The sequence below is a fragment of the Podarcis raffonei genome, chromosome 8 (assembly GCF_027172205.1).
Source record: "Podarcis raffonei isolate rPodRaf1 chromosome 8, rPodRaf1.pri, whole genome shotgun sequence".
Lineage (NCBI taxonomy): Eukaryota > Metazoa > Chordata > Lepidosauria > Squamata > Lacertidae > Podarcis > Podarcis raffonei.
The window spans coordinates 9641090-9660691 of record NC_070609.1 but is presented as its reverse complement, the minus strand read 5'-3'; the positions used below and the strand labels follow the sequence as shown (position 1 = coordinate 9660691).

Sequence of the window (19602 nt, the reverse complement as noted above, 5' to 3'; positions counted from 1 at the left end):
GAAATTGATGGAACTAAACTGACTCTCATGTCCATTAATTTCAGTTGTCTACTCTGTGTAGAACTACAATTGGATATAAGTAACTCTTAGCATTTAACTTTATTGTTATGAGTTTGGAGGAGGTTGAGGAACTGGTTAGGCGAGTCCCTTTGAGACGAGGCAAGATTTTGTGACATTTTGCCTCGCCGGAACCCACTGATGCTGCTGCCACTTCATGGGCAACCCAGGTAAAGGAGGAGGAAGAGGTGTAGCATGGCAGCGCAGCACCTTCCCACTTCACCTCGGGTGACACAACGCGACACACTGCCCCTGCCCTCCCCACTATGACGAGATGGATTATATTTCCATTCAGATCGATAGAAAAATGGCAGGCGCAAACGTTATGCAAATCTGTGTCTCCTTTTTTGGTGGTGCTCACATGGCCCCCCTCCTCTTATGGTTTCAAGATTTAATAAATAGAAACATTTAGAAAATCCACTGTCAAGTTTATTTCTTAAAGGTTGTTTGAATAAAATTATTATAAGCATAAATACACCCCCGTACATGATTATACAGACTACAGCAATCTCCATAATGCCTTGGATTGATTGATGTCCTATGTTTGTTTGGGTTCTCTCTTGGCCTAGCTGCTTAAAGCTGAATGACAGCTCATAGAGAGAGAGTTTGGTGCATTGTACTGGATGCCTCATATGATCTGTGGCGGTTTACCTTCTTCTTGGAATAGAATTCCACCCTTGTTCTACTTCACCCACTAGGTGGTAGCAGCTATCAAACAAAGGGGACTTGTGAGGCAACCCATTCAGAAGAACTCACAGGTGAAGCATTTCTTCTGTATTTTCAGAAGCCTGGCCCTCCTGAAACGGAAGGCTGTGCCCACACTTGTACAAGCGCCACACCCCTCAGCATGAAAGTATGCACAGAACCCCCTAAACACTTCACTTCCCAGACACGCTTACTGTGGTTAGGGATGGGCAGATAAATCCATTCAAGTTTCTGCAGGTTCCTAATTCTTCTAGTCCTAAATTCATTTCTCCACAATTTGCATATCGGTCTGCTCATTTCTGTTTTAAGTCCTCATGAGAACTCATTGCAACACCGAGCCAGCCTGCACAGCTCTTATACAGCCTTTATATATTTCTTCTTCACTATCATCATCCTCTGCCAAATGGTTCTTGTCAGCCAAGCCGCATCTCTAACGGGAATGCGGCGGGAGGGGAAGGAATGGAGAAGCATATCTCTTACAGAATCATAGAACTGTAGAGTTGGAAGGGACCCCGAGGGTCATCTACTCCAACCCCCTGCAAAGCAAGAATTGCAACACGAGGCTCCCCATCCAATATGAAACCATACCCGACCCTGCTTAGCTTTGCAAATGTGCTAGCAGCTCTATTGCTGCACCACTATGGGGCCAAGCTTCCACCGGCCTACACATAAAGCCGAGTCGGAGTCCATGCTGGAGATAAATCTTGCACTTGCAAATTATCAAGTCCTTCCCCTGCAAGACATGAAGGGGCTGCATGGTAGACAGCGAGCCGGAGCAGCTTCTCCAGCCTCCTCACCTGATAGCAGTGGCTCTTGACGTTGATGATCATCTCAAAATAAATATTTGGCTGGAAAGGCATGTTGTAGGCCCGCTCCTCAGCTCCCCAGCGGCCGCCTTGCTGAGTGTTGCACACGACGACTCGGCCTTCGTCGAAACGGGGGTTGAAGTGGAAGGCGATGTTGCCGTTGCCGCACACTAGATTGACCGAGAATCTGAAATGTGAGGGGATGGTTGGGCTGAAGCTCAGCGGGAAGAGATGGGCAGGTGGGCTGGTTGACCATGACCACACCTGCAGGGAAAGAACTGAAGAGATGAAATGGAGGGGAGAGTAGGGGAAAGGGGTGATTCGGAAAGAGCAGGAGCCATGGAGGTGCATAAAAGATTGTGTTGTTAATGAGCTTTAGGCTGCGTACACATCATCCCTTTAAAGCACAGTCCTCTCCCGCAAGAACATTGGGAACTGTAGTTTACCCCTCAAGGACCTAGAATTCCCAGCACCCATAACAAACTACAGTTCCCAGGAGGTTCTTTGAGGGTGCTTTAAACGTATGGTGGACCAAAAATATATATATATTTGAAGAGACTGGCAAAAAAGTTGTATTCCTCAACTAGCATCGTTGTCTATATTTGATAATAAAAATCCTGGTGTTCCTTACACTTTTAATGGTGGCGGCTCAACGGCTGATAAGTACTGGTAAAACTACTCTAGGATTAACATTATCCAGGTGGTATGCAAACATATGGCAAATTGATTTAGTTGAAAAGTTAACGGGAAGATTGAAGGCTATATTTTTTTAAAAAATGACTGACATAGTTTTGTTTCATTTCATATGTTAACAGAGCTTAGTCACACGATAATTCCTCCATCAACCCATGGAGAGACTCTTTAAGTTAATCTACTGGACTTCACGCAGAAGCACCATGCTTCTGTTTTAGGATAATGTTTGTTAATTGTATGTTCAGAAAGCCAGTCAATAAAAATATTTGCCAAAAAAACCAAAAGTATGCCACTTCAAGCCACCCCTACCATTCTGAGTGATTAACAATATATATAGCCACATGCAAAATGAATTACAGGGCTTTGTTTTAATAACTGTGCATATGTTGTGCGATTTGTCATGCTTGGGTGAGAAAAGTTCCATATTCTATATACCTATTGAAGGTACAGGGACCCTGACCACTTTTGCTCCTGCCCACCCTATTTTGTTTGTTTGTGTGAAGTTCCTTTTGGCCTAGTGCAGACCCTCAACATGGCTCACAATATTAAAATAAAATAAGAATAAATTTTAAAATAGCCATTTAGGCTGGGATCCCCAAATAGCTACTTTTGACACACTTGAAGGGATGGAGAAACTTAATGTGGTTTCTGCCTTTTTAATAGATCTTCTCCCCAAGCTGCCTCATGACATAAACCATTTCTGAGACTTCCTACAGTTTCAAAAGCGGCTCGTTGTGTGACCTCTTTGGTACCAGGAACTAGTTTCCTGCTTCTTTAGATTAAAGTCATAAAACTTTGTTTAAAAAACAAACAAAAACCCAACAACAATTTCATTATATAATGCTGCAAAACAAGCCTCTCAACAGCACCCTCAGATCAGTATCTCCCTCACACAAGAAAGGCTTTTTTGAATGATTCTTCTTTAAAATAAAATAAAAACTTTACCAGTTCTTATTCTATGGTTGCTTATGGCAGCATCCTCACTCCCATTTACCACCAGTAATGGGCAAAGATGTAAGTGGGGGAGCTGCCATATTGGCAGCCATGGAATGTTCTTCAGGTGGTTTTGTGGTAATTTACCTCATGTGTCTGTATAAGAACAGCACCCCATTACTAGGGGCTGGTTTTCAAGCAACTGGTAAATTGTTGCTTCTTTTAAAAATATCAAAGGGATATAATTTCTCCACAGAAATTAGCGTCAAGTACCATGAGCTATGCTATATACAGAACCAGCACCAAACAAGGTGGCCTATGGGTATTTTGAAGTGTTGACTGGAATGAGCCCTAAATCCTTAATCCTGCTGCTCTTCCAGCAGGTAGGATGCCCTTCTTAACAGAAGACAGTCCTCTTTTTTGAAGGGATTTCTGGTCTAAACCCTGTTTAAAGGCCTTTTCAGTGATGGCTCCCCATTTGTAGAATGCTCTCCTCAGGGAGGCTCACCTGGTGCCATCATTACTTACTTATAGGCACCAGGCAAAAAAACATTTCTTATCACCAGACCTGTGGCTTTGAATTACCCGTGGCCTAAAACATTAGATTAGAAGAATGCTTTAGCCATGCCTTTTTAAAATACTAATGAGTTTTAGCTTTTTCTGTTTTGCTTTATGCTGGTTTTAATGTATGTGTTATCTATTTATTTTTGTAAGCTGTCTGGGTTGTGTGTGTGTGCGCGCGCTACTAATAAGTTTAATTAATTAATCAATGATTAAAAACAGCCAGTAAGGAGACTTTGCAGGGGCCCATCAGCAATGAGCACCTGGGAGTACGTAGGCACACAGCTCACCTGCTCACAGTCTTCCCCACTATAATGAGAGCAGATGTATTGGTCTTTTTAAAATAAAATTATGGTACACAGATTTCTCTAACTTAGTTATACTCGGAGGAGACCCACTTAAAATAGTGAACCTACGTTAGCCTTGTCCATTAGTTTTAATGAGTCTAACTCTGAGGAGAACTAGCATTAGGTACAACCCAAGATTTCTGCACATTTTGGGCAAATCTGTCTCCTCTTATTTGTGGTGTCATCTAAGTGGGGAAAACTATATGTTGTTGCCTGGGCATTAGTACCTGGAACCAACCCCGTTTGTGGCTAAATACTGGTAAATTGTAATATTTCTACAGATATTCTTAAAATCAAGAATACTGGTAACAGGGTAGGGCTTGATGTCAAACCCTCCAAGTTCGGGGGTAGACCACATCAGTATGGGCGGTGAAGTTTATTCACTTGTGGTGAAGAGCTAAAAATAGCGATAGTAAAGGCTGGATGGAGTTGTGGCTTTAATCGTTCTGGAAACTATTCCAAAAGGAAAACACTGCCCATGTTGTTGTTTCTCCTGGTTCCTTGTTCACACAAATATATTTTGTCCCCTGAGGCACAATGCAAATGACACCTCCTCTAATGTCAACATGAAAGTTACCTAGGGCTGGGCAAGTTATTATGGCGCCTGAGGCAGGAAATCTCACATCTCCCCGGGAGTAAAAATCTCAATAAATATAAAAGTAAATAAGAGGTGATTTAATGCCTTGTCTTGCCGACACCCAAAATTTCAGCCACCTGAGGCAACCAATTTACTCTGCCCAATGCTAGGGCTGTTCCTTACAGAGCAACGTCACGTTAAATGCAAAAGAGGCACTCTCTGGAATTTGGGAGAGCAGGGGAAAGTCAGTGAAGAGGAAGGAGACGGAAAGACTGTAAAAACAGAGAATCAAATGTGAGGGGAAGGTATTGATGAGGTGGGATAATTCTCAAAAGGGCACAAGCGGAAGCAGGACAAACCTTTTCACAGAAACCCGGACTTGGCCTTGGATTACAATCATCTTCCCCTCAGTCAGACCCCCAAAAATGGGGCCAGTAAAGGGAACGCTCTGTGGGGCAGAGAAAAGAAAAGAAAAAGGTGGTCATCTGCTGGGTCCCTATTCCCCAAACTCAAGTATAATCTCCTCAGGCGTTACATATCTCTGAATATCATTGGTGTGATAAACAATGGAAATGGTCTTAAAAGTCCTGTTTTCAAAATACACATTTTTAGCTTAAGGCCCCAAACTTGGTGGTGGGGACATTCTGGGCAAAGATTTGACTCAAATTTGGTAGTGCACAAGGAGTGAGGGACCTCAGGGGCAACTTAGATTGCATTGACTGGAAGGCAGCAAAGAGTCACAACCACGTTAAATTTTGTCTTGCTTTTTTCTTACCATGCCTTTTGGTTGAGGTAACATAGCTAAGGTTATTCAGCATTTATCCTGATACACTTCCACAGAGCTAACACGAAGCTTAGGCGATGTCCGGTTTTTACTGAGCATTTGTTCCAATTTGTTTATACTACAATGAGCACCCATCCCAATTTGCTTGCGGGAAGCTTACATGTCTTCTCGCTGCTACTTCGTTCCCCGCATACTTTTCAATGCATTTCCAAACCACAAAAAGGGCTCTTCTTTGTTAAGCAGATTTATTGCACTAGGGTAACAGAGCCCTTCAGTCCACTTTAACTGTGCAAACCTAAAGTTCAGGTACACACTTGAATCTCTCCCACAAAACAGTGTCAGTCCAGAGGAATCCAGAGAAATTGAGGAGCTGAGCTTTCCCCCTTACTTATCTCCCTGCCAAGAAAAGCCTTATCAGCTTCTGCATTTTCTCTGGGGGTTTTCTGTAACTCAATTATCCTTGCAGCAGCTCAATCCTAGCTGTAAGGATGCACATAGAAAGCTTGCTGCAAGGAGACAGGGAAGGGCTAGTCAGATCTCCCTGCTAGTTCATCCTTAGGAGAGACACAACCTCTTTGAAAATGTCTATGCCGCCTTCCTGACCACCACCTTATCAAGCTTTCCCCTCTTACACACACTCTCCACACTCACCGGGTTTAAAATAGGCTGCAAAGCCATCTTGGAGCTTCCTGGATCTCAGCACCTGGTCCTTCTCTTTCTATGCCCTTCTGAAGGAAAAGGAAAAGCTTGCCAAAGCAGAATTAAGTTTCGTTTCCTCAGAAAAGTAGGCGGGATACAAAACTGGCCGCTGTTCGTTCTTTTATCAAATGGGAATAAAGCTATTATCAGGGACCCAAGAGATAGCAATGAACCTGCTCCAACAACACCAGTTACCGCATATTTTTCTGGCACGATACATTTTTTTACAACATGAAGGTGCAGCCAGGGGAGGAGAGAAGGGTTATCTGTTGAATTTTTCCCTCTTCTGCAGCCATTAAAGCACTCTGCACTGAAATACAGAAGCAGGCAAAGGTTTACTATCTGTTAGCTCATATGAGAAAGTTCTGTTTAGGGATTGGGTGTGTGTAGAATTCTGTTTAGTTTGTATCTGAAGGTGAACTTCGTACTTTTTGAGTCAATACATGATCTGAAACACAGCCATCCTTTGAAATTTGGACTTCTCTGAATTTTGCAATGCAGTTCTCCAACCAAGTAATGTGCTAAAAAAATGCAGGTACTGATGTAAAGGTGCACATAAAATGCACAATAACATACAAAATGCATTCTATTAGGGGAAACTGGTTTGTAAAAATATGTATATTTTGCATAGAAAAAAAGGTGTGTATTCGGACTAAGCACTAAGATGTGGACGGATATTCATGAGGACTTTTTTTTTAAGTCACAAACTGATGTGGAAATGTCTGACTGGAAATGTGAGAAACTGAGAGAAATCAAAATTGACAGATTTGCCCATCCAAACGCCTGTGTGAGACAAATTGGGTCCTCCCTTAAAGAGGGCACGTATTGCGGTGAGACCTGGACAACCTGTGTTGTGGGTGGGTACAATTGGTTAGCCATAACACCCGATTGGTAGGTCCCTCGAAGCTGGGTACAATCTGGCCAATGGGACGCAGTCTAAACAGTTTGAGGGACCTATTTATGCCCATGCACGTGACCCAGAGCTTCCTCTTTTGGCGCGTGTATTCGGAACACCCACCCACCTCTCCTCTACTTTTGGGGCTTGTTGTGCTTGACCTTGCTGTGCCGTCGTGTGTCATCTGTCGTTGGGACAGGGGGACAGCAGGAATTTTCCCCACCTGGCTGATTGACTGTTGCCATTTAGGTTTCGCCTGCCGCCTAGCAAATCGTCACAACTTGTTAGGTTGCGGATAAGCTCTGGTTCAGGTGATAGGGATGGGAGAATGCTCTCACCATTCCTATGTAAAGAGTATTCAGTTAAAGGAATCCAGGGACTCGATGGTTTGGTCAACCCCTGAGAGGGGATTGTGCCCGTGCCTGAGTCCCGGGGGACATTTGGGTGGCGGAGTTAGCCTGTGCCCGGCTTTCTGCTTATCCAGGTGTTCATCCTTGGCTGACCTATGCTGGTGCCCTTGGTCAGCGCTACCTGCATGGCAGGGAGCTAGTCGAACCAGAGCCTATGCCACCAGTCACTTTCTGTAATCAATAAAGTTGTGGCCTAAATTCTGCCAAAAACCAAACCAAAATTTTGAGTCAAGTGTGAATTTATTTAGGGGGGAGGTTTCTGGGTCTGAACACGCAAAAGTTACCACATGCTCACAGCTGATTATAACAGCATGGTAAAATCTGCCTCTTCTAATGGATGACTGTTTTCAGCTCGAGGTGTGTGGACAGCAACTTGTCAGGCAAACATTAAGAATCTGTAAAGTCCAGTTCTTCAGCCTACAAATCCCTAGATCTTTATTTATATAAAATAATCCTTATCTTGTTCTACCTCCCTAAGGAGATCAGAGTGGTATACACTCAATCCAGTATAACAATGTAAGCAAGTGATAGAAAACAACAGAACTCACAGCAGCCCAAATAAGTATGAGAGCCAAAAGACCTGATGAAAAAGGAAAAAATTAAGCCAACCTCCTAATGGCAAACAGCGAATGATCACCTTACGGGTAGAACATAACCATCAGAGTTGGTGGCCACTGACAGCATTATCTCAATGAATTTGCCTAATTCTCTTTTAAAGTCATTCAAGTTGGTGGCCATCAAAGGACTGAGGGGGGCATAGAAAATAGCATATTAAACATTGCCATCTTTTGGATACCTGGAAGGAAGGCAAGAAAGGCCTCTGTCGAAGATCTTGATTCTCGGGAAGGATTATATGGAGGGGAAGAGGACTTAGTTATACAGCTGCAAATAAAACTTTTAAAGCAGGCATCCTCAAACTCAGCCCTCCTATGTTTTGGGACTACAATTCCCATCATCCCTGACCACTGGTCCTGTTAGCTAGGGATGATGGGAGTTGTAGTCCCCAAAAAGCTGGAGGGCCGAGTTTGGGGATGCCTGTTTTAAAGTGTGTTGTAAAGTGCAATATACAGATGTGAAACTAGATGGCGACATTGAGCTATGGCAAATTCAATGTATTTTTCAGAACATTTTTTTTAAAAAGCATTTTCACAGCCTTTTTTATATGTGTGTGTAGATTCCACCAGAGGGACGCAGGTGGCGCTGTGGGTTAAACCACAGAGCCTAGGACTTGCTGATCAGAAGGTCGGCGGTTCGAATCCCTGCAATGGGGTTAGCTCCCATTGGTTGGTCCCTGCTCCTGCCCACCTAGCAGTTCAAAAGCACATCAAAGTGCAAGTAGATAAATAGGTACTGCTCCGGCGGGAAGGTAAATGGCGTTTCCGTGCGCTGCTCTGGTTCGGCAGAAGTGGCTTAGTCATGCCGGCCACATGATCCATAAGCTGTACGCCTGCTCCCTCGGCCAATAAAGCAAGATGAACGCTGCAACCCCAGATTCGGCCACGACTGGACCTAATGGTCAGGGGTCCCTTTACCTTTACCTTAGATTCCACCAGAGTCCTCCAGATTACCTGGCCCCCCAACCAATTTCAGGCGTTATGGGTCAAGGCAGGTTCATTGACCTGTACTTGGAAGCAGATAAGCAGCCAATGCAGCTGGGGGAAGAGGAATAACAACAGCTGTATATTTTATTTTGCACTATATATTCATCAGTTTCTAGAATGCTTACTATAAAGCACATCAAAGCACGTTGGCTGGCATCCGTCTTTTTGGGAGACCATGGAGGAGTGCCTTTGGGGGTGAAGTCAAAGTGTTGGAAGGTTACAGTGCCTGGTCTGGCTGTAGAGAGGGATGCTGGACAGTCATGTTTTGTTGCAGCTGGGGCAGAGGAAGCACTTTACAATAATAAGAATCAAAATGTTAAAACATACTTTACACGCCACCCCAGCCTCCAAGCGGAGTGGGATTCCAGGGGTCCAAGCGCTTATCCGAGGTCTGTGTTTCCTTCGGAAATGAGGCACAGAGTCAACTGTTGTGGTGTCTTTATGACATATGGTTTATTTACACATATATACAACCTGAGCCTACGGTGGAGGAATTCAGAGCTTGACACCCCAAGCAGGTCCTGTTTCTCCCGTGGGTGCAAAGTTGGATTCAAACTGCTAGCCTGCATTGTGCTCTGACCCCGCTTTCTCCAGCTCGCAAAACATTTACAAAATGCAACTATTTTTCCTCCCACTTACAGCAGGCCAACTCCAATCCTGAAACTGGCCCCCCCCCCAAAAAAAATCTGTCCTAAGTCTTTTGCTAACTACCCAGAGCACAGTGCAAGACTCAACCCATCTGCTGGCTGGCACACAGTTTTAGCTTTGCTGGTAGCTTCCCTTCCTGTCTTTGTTGACTTAATGGCTCTGCCTATTCCCTTCCTTTGTTCTCCTTGATGGTTCCTTCACCAGGCAATTTCCTGCACACACAGAAAAACTGGTTTGGCCTGTATTTTAGCACTTTGCTAAATCCAGCGCCTGGCAACCTATTTCAATACTCCAACCATCGATTAAATTATAACATCTACCGAACCCAGAAATTATGGGTGCCTGTTACCCACAAACTCATAACATCACCCACCCAGGAACCAAACATCTGTCCGAGATGCACCACACACAGCTCCCCTATGCAAAAGTAACAGAAAAGTTACAACAGGCATTTAGAACACACATCATCAAAAACATATTGTAACACAACATCACTTTTATCCCAACCTAACACAGCAACAGCTTATTCCCGTTTAACAATATCCAGTCCCTTGTGAACTCTTCAAGGCACCTTGTTCCCCATGGTGCACACTCCCAGTCACTTCTACATCCCAGTCCAGCTTACCCAGTTACCCCACCTTGGCATGCACAAGATAATGTGTTTCCGACATGTTTAAGTCGGGATGTAAACCTCAGTGGCAGAGCTGTATCGCCCAAAGGCCTTTGTTCATTCTTGTAGCACACACATCGCTTTCAAACAAACACACAGTTACCCAAACAATCATCACAATCATTTCTTTTCCCCTTGGGTGACTGCAGCACAAGGTGGCTTTTAAACACACAGAGAGACACACACACCATGTTCTTAAAACCATTAAACAGTTCTCATCACTTAAAGGTAAAGGGACCCCTGACCATTAGGTCCAGTCGTGGCCGAATCTGGGGTTGTGGCACTCATCTCGCTTTATTGGCTGAGGGAGCCGGCATACAGCTTCCGGGTCATGTGGCCAGCATGACTAAGCCGCTTCTGGCACGGAAATGCCGTTTACCTTCCCGCCGGAGCGGTAACTATTTATCTACTTGCAATTTGACATGCTTTCGAATTGCTAGGTTGGCAGGAGCAGGGACCGAGCAACAGGAGCTCACCCCGTCACAGGGATTCGAACCACCGACCTTCCGATCGGCAAGTCCTAGGCTCTGTAGTTTAACCCACAGCGCCACCCACATCCCTTTCTCACCACTTAACAACCTGCAAAAAGCACAGATCAACAGCATTTTTAAACCACTGCTAAAACTTGCAGGAAAAATCCCTGTAGCAAAAGTAAACAGCCTCCCCCCACAAAAAAAAAAAAAAATACAAACACACACACACATTAGGCAGCGGCCTACTGTATGTTGTTTTCATCTTGGGGTTTTCACAGAGTTCTCCGTTCCTGCAGATTAAGCAGCTACTTCAGGAAAAAGAAAAATCACAGGTTTAATCATTTTGGAGCCACCCCAGTTGTGGATCGGTCTCTGCAGCTGCTTCAAGACAAAACTCCACAATCCAATTTGCTTTCTCACTGGCACACTGGGGATCCTCTAAATCCTTTTTTCTCTTGGTTCAGTCCACTTCATCCCCCAATCCAAACTGCAACAACTGTTTGCTGACCAAGATGGGAATGTTTTGAAATGCCATAGTTTTTGACTTTGCAAGATGGAAGCCTGTGCCATAGAGCTTTTTTTGCTGACGTCCAATAGGGCGATGGGCTTCACTATGGCGGCCAAATGTCTACTTTATTAGTAGCATGACAAATAAGTTAGTTTTGCAAACATTCTGTTCTGCTGTAATTAGTTGCTTTTTCTACATAGTCCACACACAATCTAGGTGCGTTGCATTTCTCCTTGCCCCGCTGAAAACCACTTATTGAGAAACTGGTTTCAATCCGGGAATAAAGCAGGTTGGTTCTGCATTACCCTGCAGTGCCATATAATCATACAATTGTAAAGTAGGAAATTGTGTCCGTTTGTAGATGGTTCCAGCAACTGAGGAGGGGGGGTGTAACCACACTTGCCTAATTCCATTGTGGGTGGACTAATAACCAAGATTGCAGTCACCACTTCCTCATTCACCTGGGCCATGTGCAGGGAGGAAGAGGAGTGGTTAATCCTATCACAAGGGGAGGGGTTTATAATGTGTTTCAACTAATCACACCCCACCCTTGTGCACGGCAGGATCCAGAATCAATTTTGATTGAAAGCAGCATGTTGAAGATGGGCATGAACAGTTCCGGACTGAGATGAACTATATTTTTGTGCTCCAGACAGGTTAGTGTGTCCGCAGCCTGACTATGCTATAGTTAATGACAGCCTACCTGGCAACAATCATTTGGCAGTGGGTGACTGAGCAGATCTTACTCTGTGCACAGGAAATACTCATTAGGGACCAGGCTCCTCCTTTTCTGCTGGTTATCTGGGCAGTCCAAGATCTTTCCTCATCCAAACCATCTGCTGCCTGTATCCAGAAGCTGGCTTTGATCACATCCACACTATAAATGTAAAACACTAATACAGTACCACTTTAACAGTCATGGCACCGAAACAAGTGTTTGCCATAAATATTTATCATATTCTGGTTGCCTAGGAAAAAGTACTGATTGCAGCATTAGAAGTGCTCACGATGACTTGCACTGACTGCTAGAAGTCTAAGTGGCTTAGGTTCATAGATGAGCGACTAAATCTCTGTCACAAACTACTTTTGGGATGAATTCCAGAGAGGCAACTCCATTCGTCAAGGATCCTTGTGGCACCTCGGTGACTAACAGTTTTATTCAATGAATTATTTACTTATGAGGAATATTTATAGCCCGTCCTTTAGCGGATGCGAGGATGGGGTGCAAAATACAGAACGCAGTCACATAAAACAAAAATACAAACCCACTGAAAACCAGTTTAAACAATAAGAACACACACACACATAATACCATGAAAATGCCTTTGCAAATAAGTAAATCTCTTACTTATAAGAGCCAGTGTGGAGTAGTGGTTGGAGACCAGGGTTTGAATACCCCCCCCCCCCGCCTTGGTCATGAAGGTCACTGGATGACCTTTGGGCCAGTCACTGCCTCTCAGCCTAACCTACCTCACAGGGTTGTTCTGGGGATTAAATGAGGAGGGAGAGGACCAGTGTTCGCCACCTTGAGTTCCTTAGAGAAAAAGGTGGGATACACAGTGGTACCTCAGGTTAAGTACTTAATTCATTCTTGAGGTCTGTTCTTAACCTGAAACTGTTCTTAACCTGAAGCACCACTTTAGCTAACGGGGCCTCCTGCTGCTGCCGTGCCGCCAGAGCACAATTTCTGTTCTCATCCTGAAGCAAAGTTCTTAACCCGAGGTACTATTTCTGGGTTAGCGGAGTCTGTAACCTGAAGCATATGTAACCTGAAGCGTATGTAACCCGAGGTACCACTGTACATGCAATAAATAAATGAATAAATAAAACTTGGCACCAAAATGATGGGAAGTGTCAGCAAAGCACCACTGCAGAGAGGGCTCTTTCTTGCTTCATCACATAATGAGACTACCCCACACACAGTGGAATGCAAAGGAGAGCTTTCTCTCCACATCTTACAGCACGAGTAGGATGAAACGGTGAGAGGATCTCCTTACTATGCCAGAATCCATCCAGCTTAGTCTTTGCAACACCTGGGGGCTGTTTGTTGTTTACATCTTAGGGATGCAGTTCCTCTCCAGTTCTCCACCCCCTTAAGGATTCCACTGGTGCTTTGACTTCCTTTGAATTCCAAGCAGATAGGTTTGTTTTTATTCTGAACTGACGGGCCTGTGAGATCATCATCACAATGATATGCAGAGTGTCACCATGTGGGTTAAAGCAATCACTTTTCCTGGGCCAACATCTCTTGGGAAGAAATACAAAGCAGTTGTGGTAGGCTGGAGCGGCTTAAATTTGTGTTTTCAACTCATACCAACCATATTAATTAACAATGTACATATTCCAGTCTAGTGAGGTAGGCAACCAGTTAATAAGCCTTCGCCACATGAAAGAAGCATGCACAATAGTGCTGTGACTTTTTAAAGAAATATAAAACTGTTGCTGTCTATCTATTTTGCTCTGATATGGTGATTCCTTTATCTTTTTTAAACACAGTGATTCCCAAACTTTCCCCCCTCATAAACCACTTTAAAGTTGCTAAGCATCTTAAAGGGGGACCCCTGACCATTGGGTCCAGTCGTGACCGACTCTGGGGGTTGCAGCGCTCATCTTGCTTTATTGGCCAAAGGAGCCAGCATACAGCTTCTGGGTCATGTGGCCAGCATGACTAAGCCACTTCTGGCGAACCAGAGCAGCGCACGGAAACACTGTTTACCTTCCCGCCAGAGCGGTACCTATTTATCTACTTGCACTTTGACGTGCTTTTGAACTGCTAGGTTGGCAGGAGCAAGGACCGAGCAACTGGAGCTCACCCGGTCGTGGGGATTCGAACCGCCGACCTTCTGATCAGCAAGTCCTAGGCTCTGTGGTTTAACCCAGAGCGCTACCCGCGTCCGCTAAGCATCTTAGCGGATCACTAAATGACTTCTCGGCCTGTTGTAGCAACTGCTGTACTACATCGTGCATGATTATTAATTGCATTTTTTTTACAGGTATGCTGTGGACCAGCTGAATGAAGCTTGTTACCGGGATCTTGACTCTGCTATTAATGGTAGATGAATCTCAAGGGGTGTCCATTCCTGTTGTGTTGGGCGAGTTTTAGCTAGTAAAGCTCAAGAATGTGGACAAGCTGTCAGGGCAACTACTTGTATTCTGGACCCTTGCCCCTCTTGGCTGATACAAATTAGCAGAGAGGGGACAGCTGGCTGAACCAGGGAGGTGTTCAATATTGCCTTGCAAGAGGGGGGGGTCCCTGCCCGCTTGAAGGAGCCTGTGGCAAAACCACTCCTCAAGCAGCCAATCTCCCCTTCCTGGGCAAGGTTCTTGAGCAGGTAGTCCTGGACCAAGTCTAGGGACTCTTGGAGGAAACAGATTTTCTAGATCCATTTCAATTGGGGTTTCGGCACAGAAACTGCTTTGGTCAGCCTGTATGAGGAGCTCTTTTGGGAGAGAGACAGGGGAAATGTGCCGCTGTTAATTTTTTTATTTTTTATTTTATTTATACCCCGCCCTTCCCAGTTCAGAAAACCGGGCTCAGGGCAGCTAACAACAAATTTAAAACACTTAATTGATGCAACAACAACAAAAAAGCATAAAATACAGTATAAAACGTGAATAACAATAAATTCAGAATTCAAAAATCAATTTCGGGGGGAAATCCATCCAATAAACATTAGATGATCACTAGGGCTAGCTGGCTAAATTAGTCCCATTTGGGCCAGCGAGGAGACCAGGGGAGAATTAGCTGTGGGATCCTAGAGCGGGTAATCTTCATAAAAAGGGGAGGGGGAGGGAAGGAAGGGGAATAAAAGATCAGGCTAAGTTCAAATTGAAAGCCAGGTGAATAGCTCTGTCTTACAAGCCCTGCAGAAAGAAGTTAAATCCTGCAGGGCTCTGGTCTCATTGGATAGAGCATTTCACCATTTCTTCCATTTCTTCCATTCCATTTCTTCAACCTCTCAGCAGCTTTTGATCCCATCAACCATGGTACCCTCTGGAACAGCTGTCTGAATTGGTGAGCTTTGTGGTGGTTCTGGTCCTCCTTGGATGGCCATTCCAAGAGGATGATGCTTCAGAAGTGCTCTTCGGCCCTGTGGATCCTTCAGTGTGGGGTTCCTCAGCATTCAATTTTATCCCCTATACTGTTCAACATCTATATGAAATTGCTGAGTGGGGTTATCCAGAGTATGTTGTCAGCAATACGGTGATGACACACAGCTCTACTTCTCCTTTAAATCCACAGGTGGGGCAGTACTGGATTGATGTCTTGCCTCAGTAATGGACTGGATGAGAGCCAGCAAACTGAAGCTCAATCCAGATAAAACTGAGGCACTCTTAGTGGGTGGTTCCCTAGACCGGATGGATGAGAGGTTGCAAGCTCTTGAGGGGGTTACACTCCCTCTGAAGGAGTTGGCCAGGTGGTTTACCAGGACAAGATAGTTTGGGCATATGACACCGATCCTGGCCTGACAGCACTGGCTGCCAATTAGTTTCCGGGCACAATTCAAAGTGCTTGTTTTGACCTATAAAGCCTTAAACGGCTCAGGACTGCAATTCCTTAAGGACCACCTCTCTCCATATGATCCAACCTGGACCATGAGATCATCATCTGAGCCCCTTCTTAGTGTGCCCCGTTCAGAGAGGTGCAGAGGGTGGCAGCACAAGAATGGGCCTTTTCTGTGGTGGCTCCTCAATTGTGGAATGCTTTACCAAGGGATGTGTGCCTGGCACCTTCATTATACATCTTTAGGCGCCGGCAAAAACGTTTCTGTTCAACCAGGCATTTGCATTGTGAACCGCCCTGTGATCTTCAGGTGAAGGGCAGTACAGTGGTACTTTGGTTTAAGAACAGCTTAGTTAATGAACAACTTGGATTAAGAACGCTGCAAACCCGGAAGTAGGTGTTTTGGTTTGGGAACTTTGCCTTGGAATAAGAACATGTTTCGCTTCCTGTTGAGTGTGTTCCATTTGTAAATTGAGTCCCCACCGCTATGGGAAACCACGCCTTGGTTTAAAAATGCTTTGTTTAAGAACGGACTTCCGGAATGGATTAAGTTCATAAACCAAGGTACCACTGTATACAAATTTAATAAGTAATAACATAAAGTTCTTCCATTGCACTAGATTGACAGAGCACTTCAATCCTTTTTAATTTTGCAAACCTAAATTTCCAATATGTGCTTGATTCCCTCCTGCAAAATAGTGATAGTCTGGAGGCATCCTTAGTTTATATATATATATTTGTTTGTTGTCTTAAGATGATTTCTCTCTCTCTGAAAGGCAGGATATCATTTTTGTTAAATAAACAAAGCATTGTCAGGACTATGCATGATTAGCATTAATAAGATATTTGTCACACTCCTACTCGGAGCCGAGAACTGACAAAACATTTCCATGACTAGCATTGTCTGCAATCCTTGCAATGCCTTTTCTCCCTGGAACACTTCCCCTTTCCCTTTGCCACGTGTTTTCATTAGTTTAGTCAAGGTATGCATTTCATTGTTCTGTATCAGAGTTTGTTGCATCTGTTATCCTTTTTGAAGCTCCTTGCCTTAGGCAGGTGCCTTTACTCTATTACTTTAGACGACTGCAGAAAACCGTTTTGTTTTTTTCAGCAAGCCTGCCCACACATAAAATTCAGTTATCTATATTTATTTTGTTTTATTAGAAGTTCTACTCATTTTTAGCTGCGTTTTATTAATAGTTTATGTTTATTTGGGTTTGTTTCTTTTAACAGCCGTGGATTTTAGCTGTGCTCTGTGAACAATTCCATCATGTACGCTGCTCAGAGAGCTTCACGATTAAGAAATCGACAAATATTTCTAATTAAGCGAGTTTTATTTAAGTATTTTATTCCATTCATGAATCATCGGCTACACTAGTCCCTCATCTGCCGTTTTCGTCAATTATCAGGACTGGAGCTCAAAGCGGGATTTGAACTGACAGGGTCATCAGAAGGTCAAGCAGTGATTTAGCCTGTGCACTAGTGCCACTACTGAGCACCAGCCAAGTCAGGGATGTACTACAAGACAATTAAACACACAGCAAAAAACCATTTTTAATTTCACAGGCCAGAGCAGGTCACATGAGAATCCATCAGGAAATCTGCCATTGAACAAGCCCTATGCTCAGTGGTGGCCAAAGTCTGTGACAAGTGTGCCACAACAAGTCAAGCACAAAGCATGAGATTGTGCCATTCAAGGTCACACTACAGTGTCCAGTCCTCTCTGGTGTCCTGTGTACACACTCCTGTTTACTCTTTGTGGAGAGATTAGATGACGCCAGCTATTTCAGAAGCATTTATGCTGACTTGTTTGCGGGGAGGTTAGACGATGTCGCACCACGCATTGTCTCACACTTTCCAGTGCCATTTTCCAATGACTTTTCTTATCAGAAAAAGTCCAATCTTTTGGAACAGCCCCAATTATCAGCTTTAATTGTGTAGCCTGAGTTCACCAGGATGTGATTGAATACCACCAAAAAATAGTGATGCTCTAGAAGCAGAAAAAAATGCCAGAAAGGAAAATTGCTAAGCAGTCCCTCCAACCTATGCTTCAAACACGAAGGTTGTTATTCATTTAATTTTTTAAAAAAGCCAACAAGACTGGAGTTTGATGAATACATCTCCTATGTAATGTCTAGTCTAGTAGGGGGAAATATTTCTGGGTGCTTGAATTCCTTTGGTCAGGGAAGCTTTCCTATAAATTACATCAAGCAAACACAAAGTGAACATCAGCACTTCCTGACCCTCTCAAGTGTCCCTATTTTCCAGGGATTTCCCTGATTTAGAGAAGCTTGTCCTGGTTTCTGGTTTGATGCTGGAATGTCCTGCTTTTCCTTAGGACATTCCTATTTTCATCGGAGAAATCCTGGAGGGTATGCACTTCCTTATTGTGAAGTCCTATGAACAGCAGGTGGCCCTGCTTATATAATATATGCAGGTGAAACAGTCTGAATCACCTGCATAAAATACACTCCACACACATCCTCATCTCTGACTGGGCACACCTCAGTCACTGCACTTGCAACACACTGTAATCTCCTGAGCGGAGCACACAGCTTATTCGTAAAGCAGAGATAAGGAACTGGGTCCAGCGACATATCGCCCAACAGCTGTGGGTCAATTTGGCAGGAGGCGGGGCTTCCTACCTGTCAGTCACTGGCTGTTGCCCTGGTGTCAGGTGAAGTGTTTTCCTTTGCAGACAAGCTTGAAAAACCCTTCCTTTGTCCTTGGAGTTTGAAATCAACAAGTGCAGCTGATAGGCGGCAGATGCTGCAAACCTCATGAGCAAAGGAAGTCTTTCCCTTTACATTTCTCTTGCCCATGCTTCAGAACCTGATGATTCCAGCAGAGCTAGCTCCTTTGCAGTGGCGTCTTCACCTGCCCCACACCTGGTGTCACACATACCTGGTAATGGCAGGTATGGGGGCAGGCTGGCACAGTTTGGGGAAAACTGCCTTGTGAGCCTAATTAGGATACCCGCCGGACTTAATTTGCCGGGGGGGGGCTGGATGTTCCCCACCACTGTCATAAAACCCATGTTTCGTACTTGGAAGTTTCAATTCCTGACAACTCCACCTGATAGAGCTCTGTAATGAGGGTTGGAAAGTCTACCTGGGACAGTCATGCCAATGAGAGCACACAATACTATGCTAGACAGAACAATGGCCTGATTGGTGTAATGACAGCCCCACTCCCAAACAAGCAGCCTTATTTTCCCAGAGTTGGTGTGCTAAGAGGGCCTTGCAACCCCACCCCCACCCCGCAAACAAGGAAAAGAGTTTTTTAAGGTTTCTGCTTTGCTTTTCAGGTTCTGGGATGCTCCCACGAGATCTTGCAGGGTCATGCAAGTTCCTGCAAGAGCATCCCAGAGTCTGGCAAGCAAGGCAAAGAGCTTAAAAGCTCCTTCCGCACAGGGAAAAACCAGTGCCAAAAGAGCTTTTAAGCTCTCTACCTTCCAGCATTTAAATTGTTTGATTTCAACCCACCAGCCTCCAACCAGGTAATTTGAAAATGCACAAGTTAAATGCGGTTGTACAGTGGTACCTCGGGTTACAGACGCTTCAGGTTACAGACTCCACTAACCCAGAAATAGTACCTCGGGTTAAGAACTTTGCTTCAGGATGAGAACAGAAATCATGCTCTGGCAGCATGGCAGCAGCAGGAGGCCCCATTAGCTAAAGTGGTGCTTCAGGTTATGAACAGTTTCAGGTTACGAACGGACCTCCGGAATG

The 19602-nt window shown here is 44.4% G+C and overlaps 1 protein-coding gene and 1 long non-coding RNA gene across 2 annotated transcripts in view; one reads left to right on the top strand and one right to left on the bottom strand.

Moving 5' to 3' along the window:
• LOC128418999 (uncharacterized) overlaps positions 1-4475 on the bottom strand; it is a 54889-nt gene extending 50414 nt beyond the window's left edge. The window contains exons 1-2 of the mRNA XM_053399226.1: positions 4330-4475; positions 1560-1755 (exon numbers count right to left, since the gene is read on the bottom strand). Coding sequence (XP_053255201.1) covers positions 1560-1755; positions 4330-4460 — 327 coding nt within the window. The 5' untranslated portion in view covers positions 4461-4475. The remainder of the gene's footprint in view (positions 1-1559; positions 1756-4329) is intronic.
• A 7031-nt stretch (positions 4476-11506) lies between these two features.
• On the top strand, positions 11507-17191 carry LOC128418300 (uncharacterized). Its single transcript, XR_008331688.1, has 3 exons — positions 11507-12023; positions 14361-14419; positions 17105-17191. It is a non-coding gene; the product is annotated as an uncharacterized LOC128418300 (long non-coding RNA).
• Positions 17192-19602: the final 2411 nt, after the last annotated feature.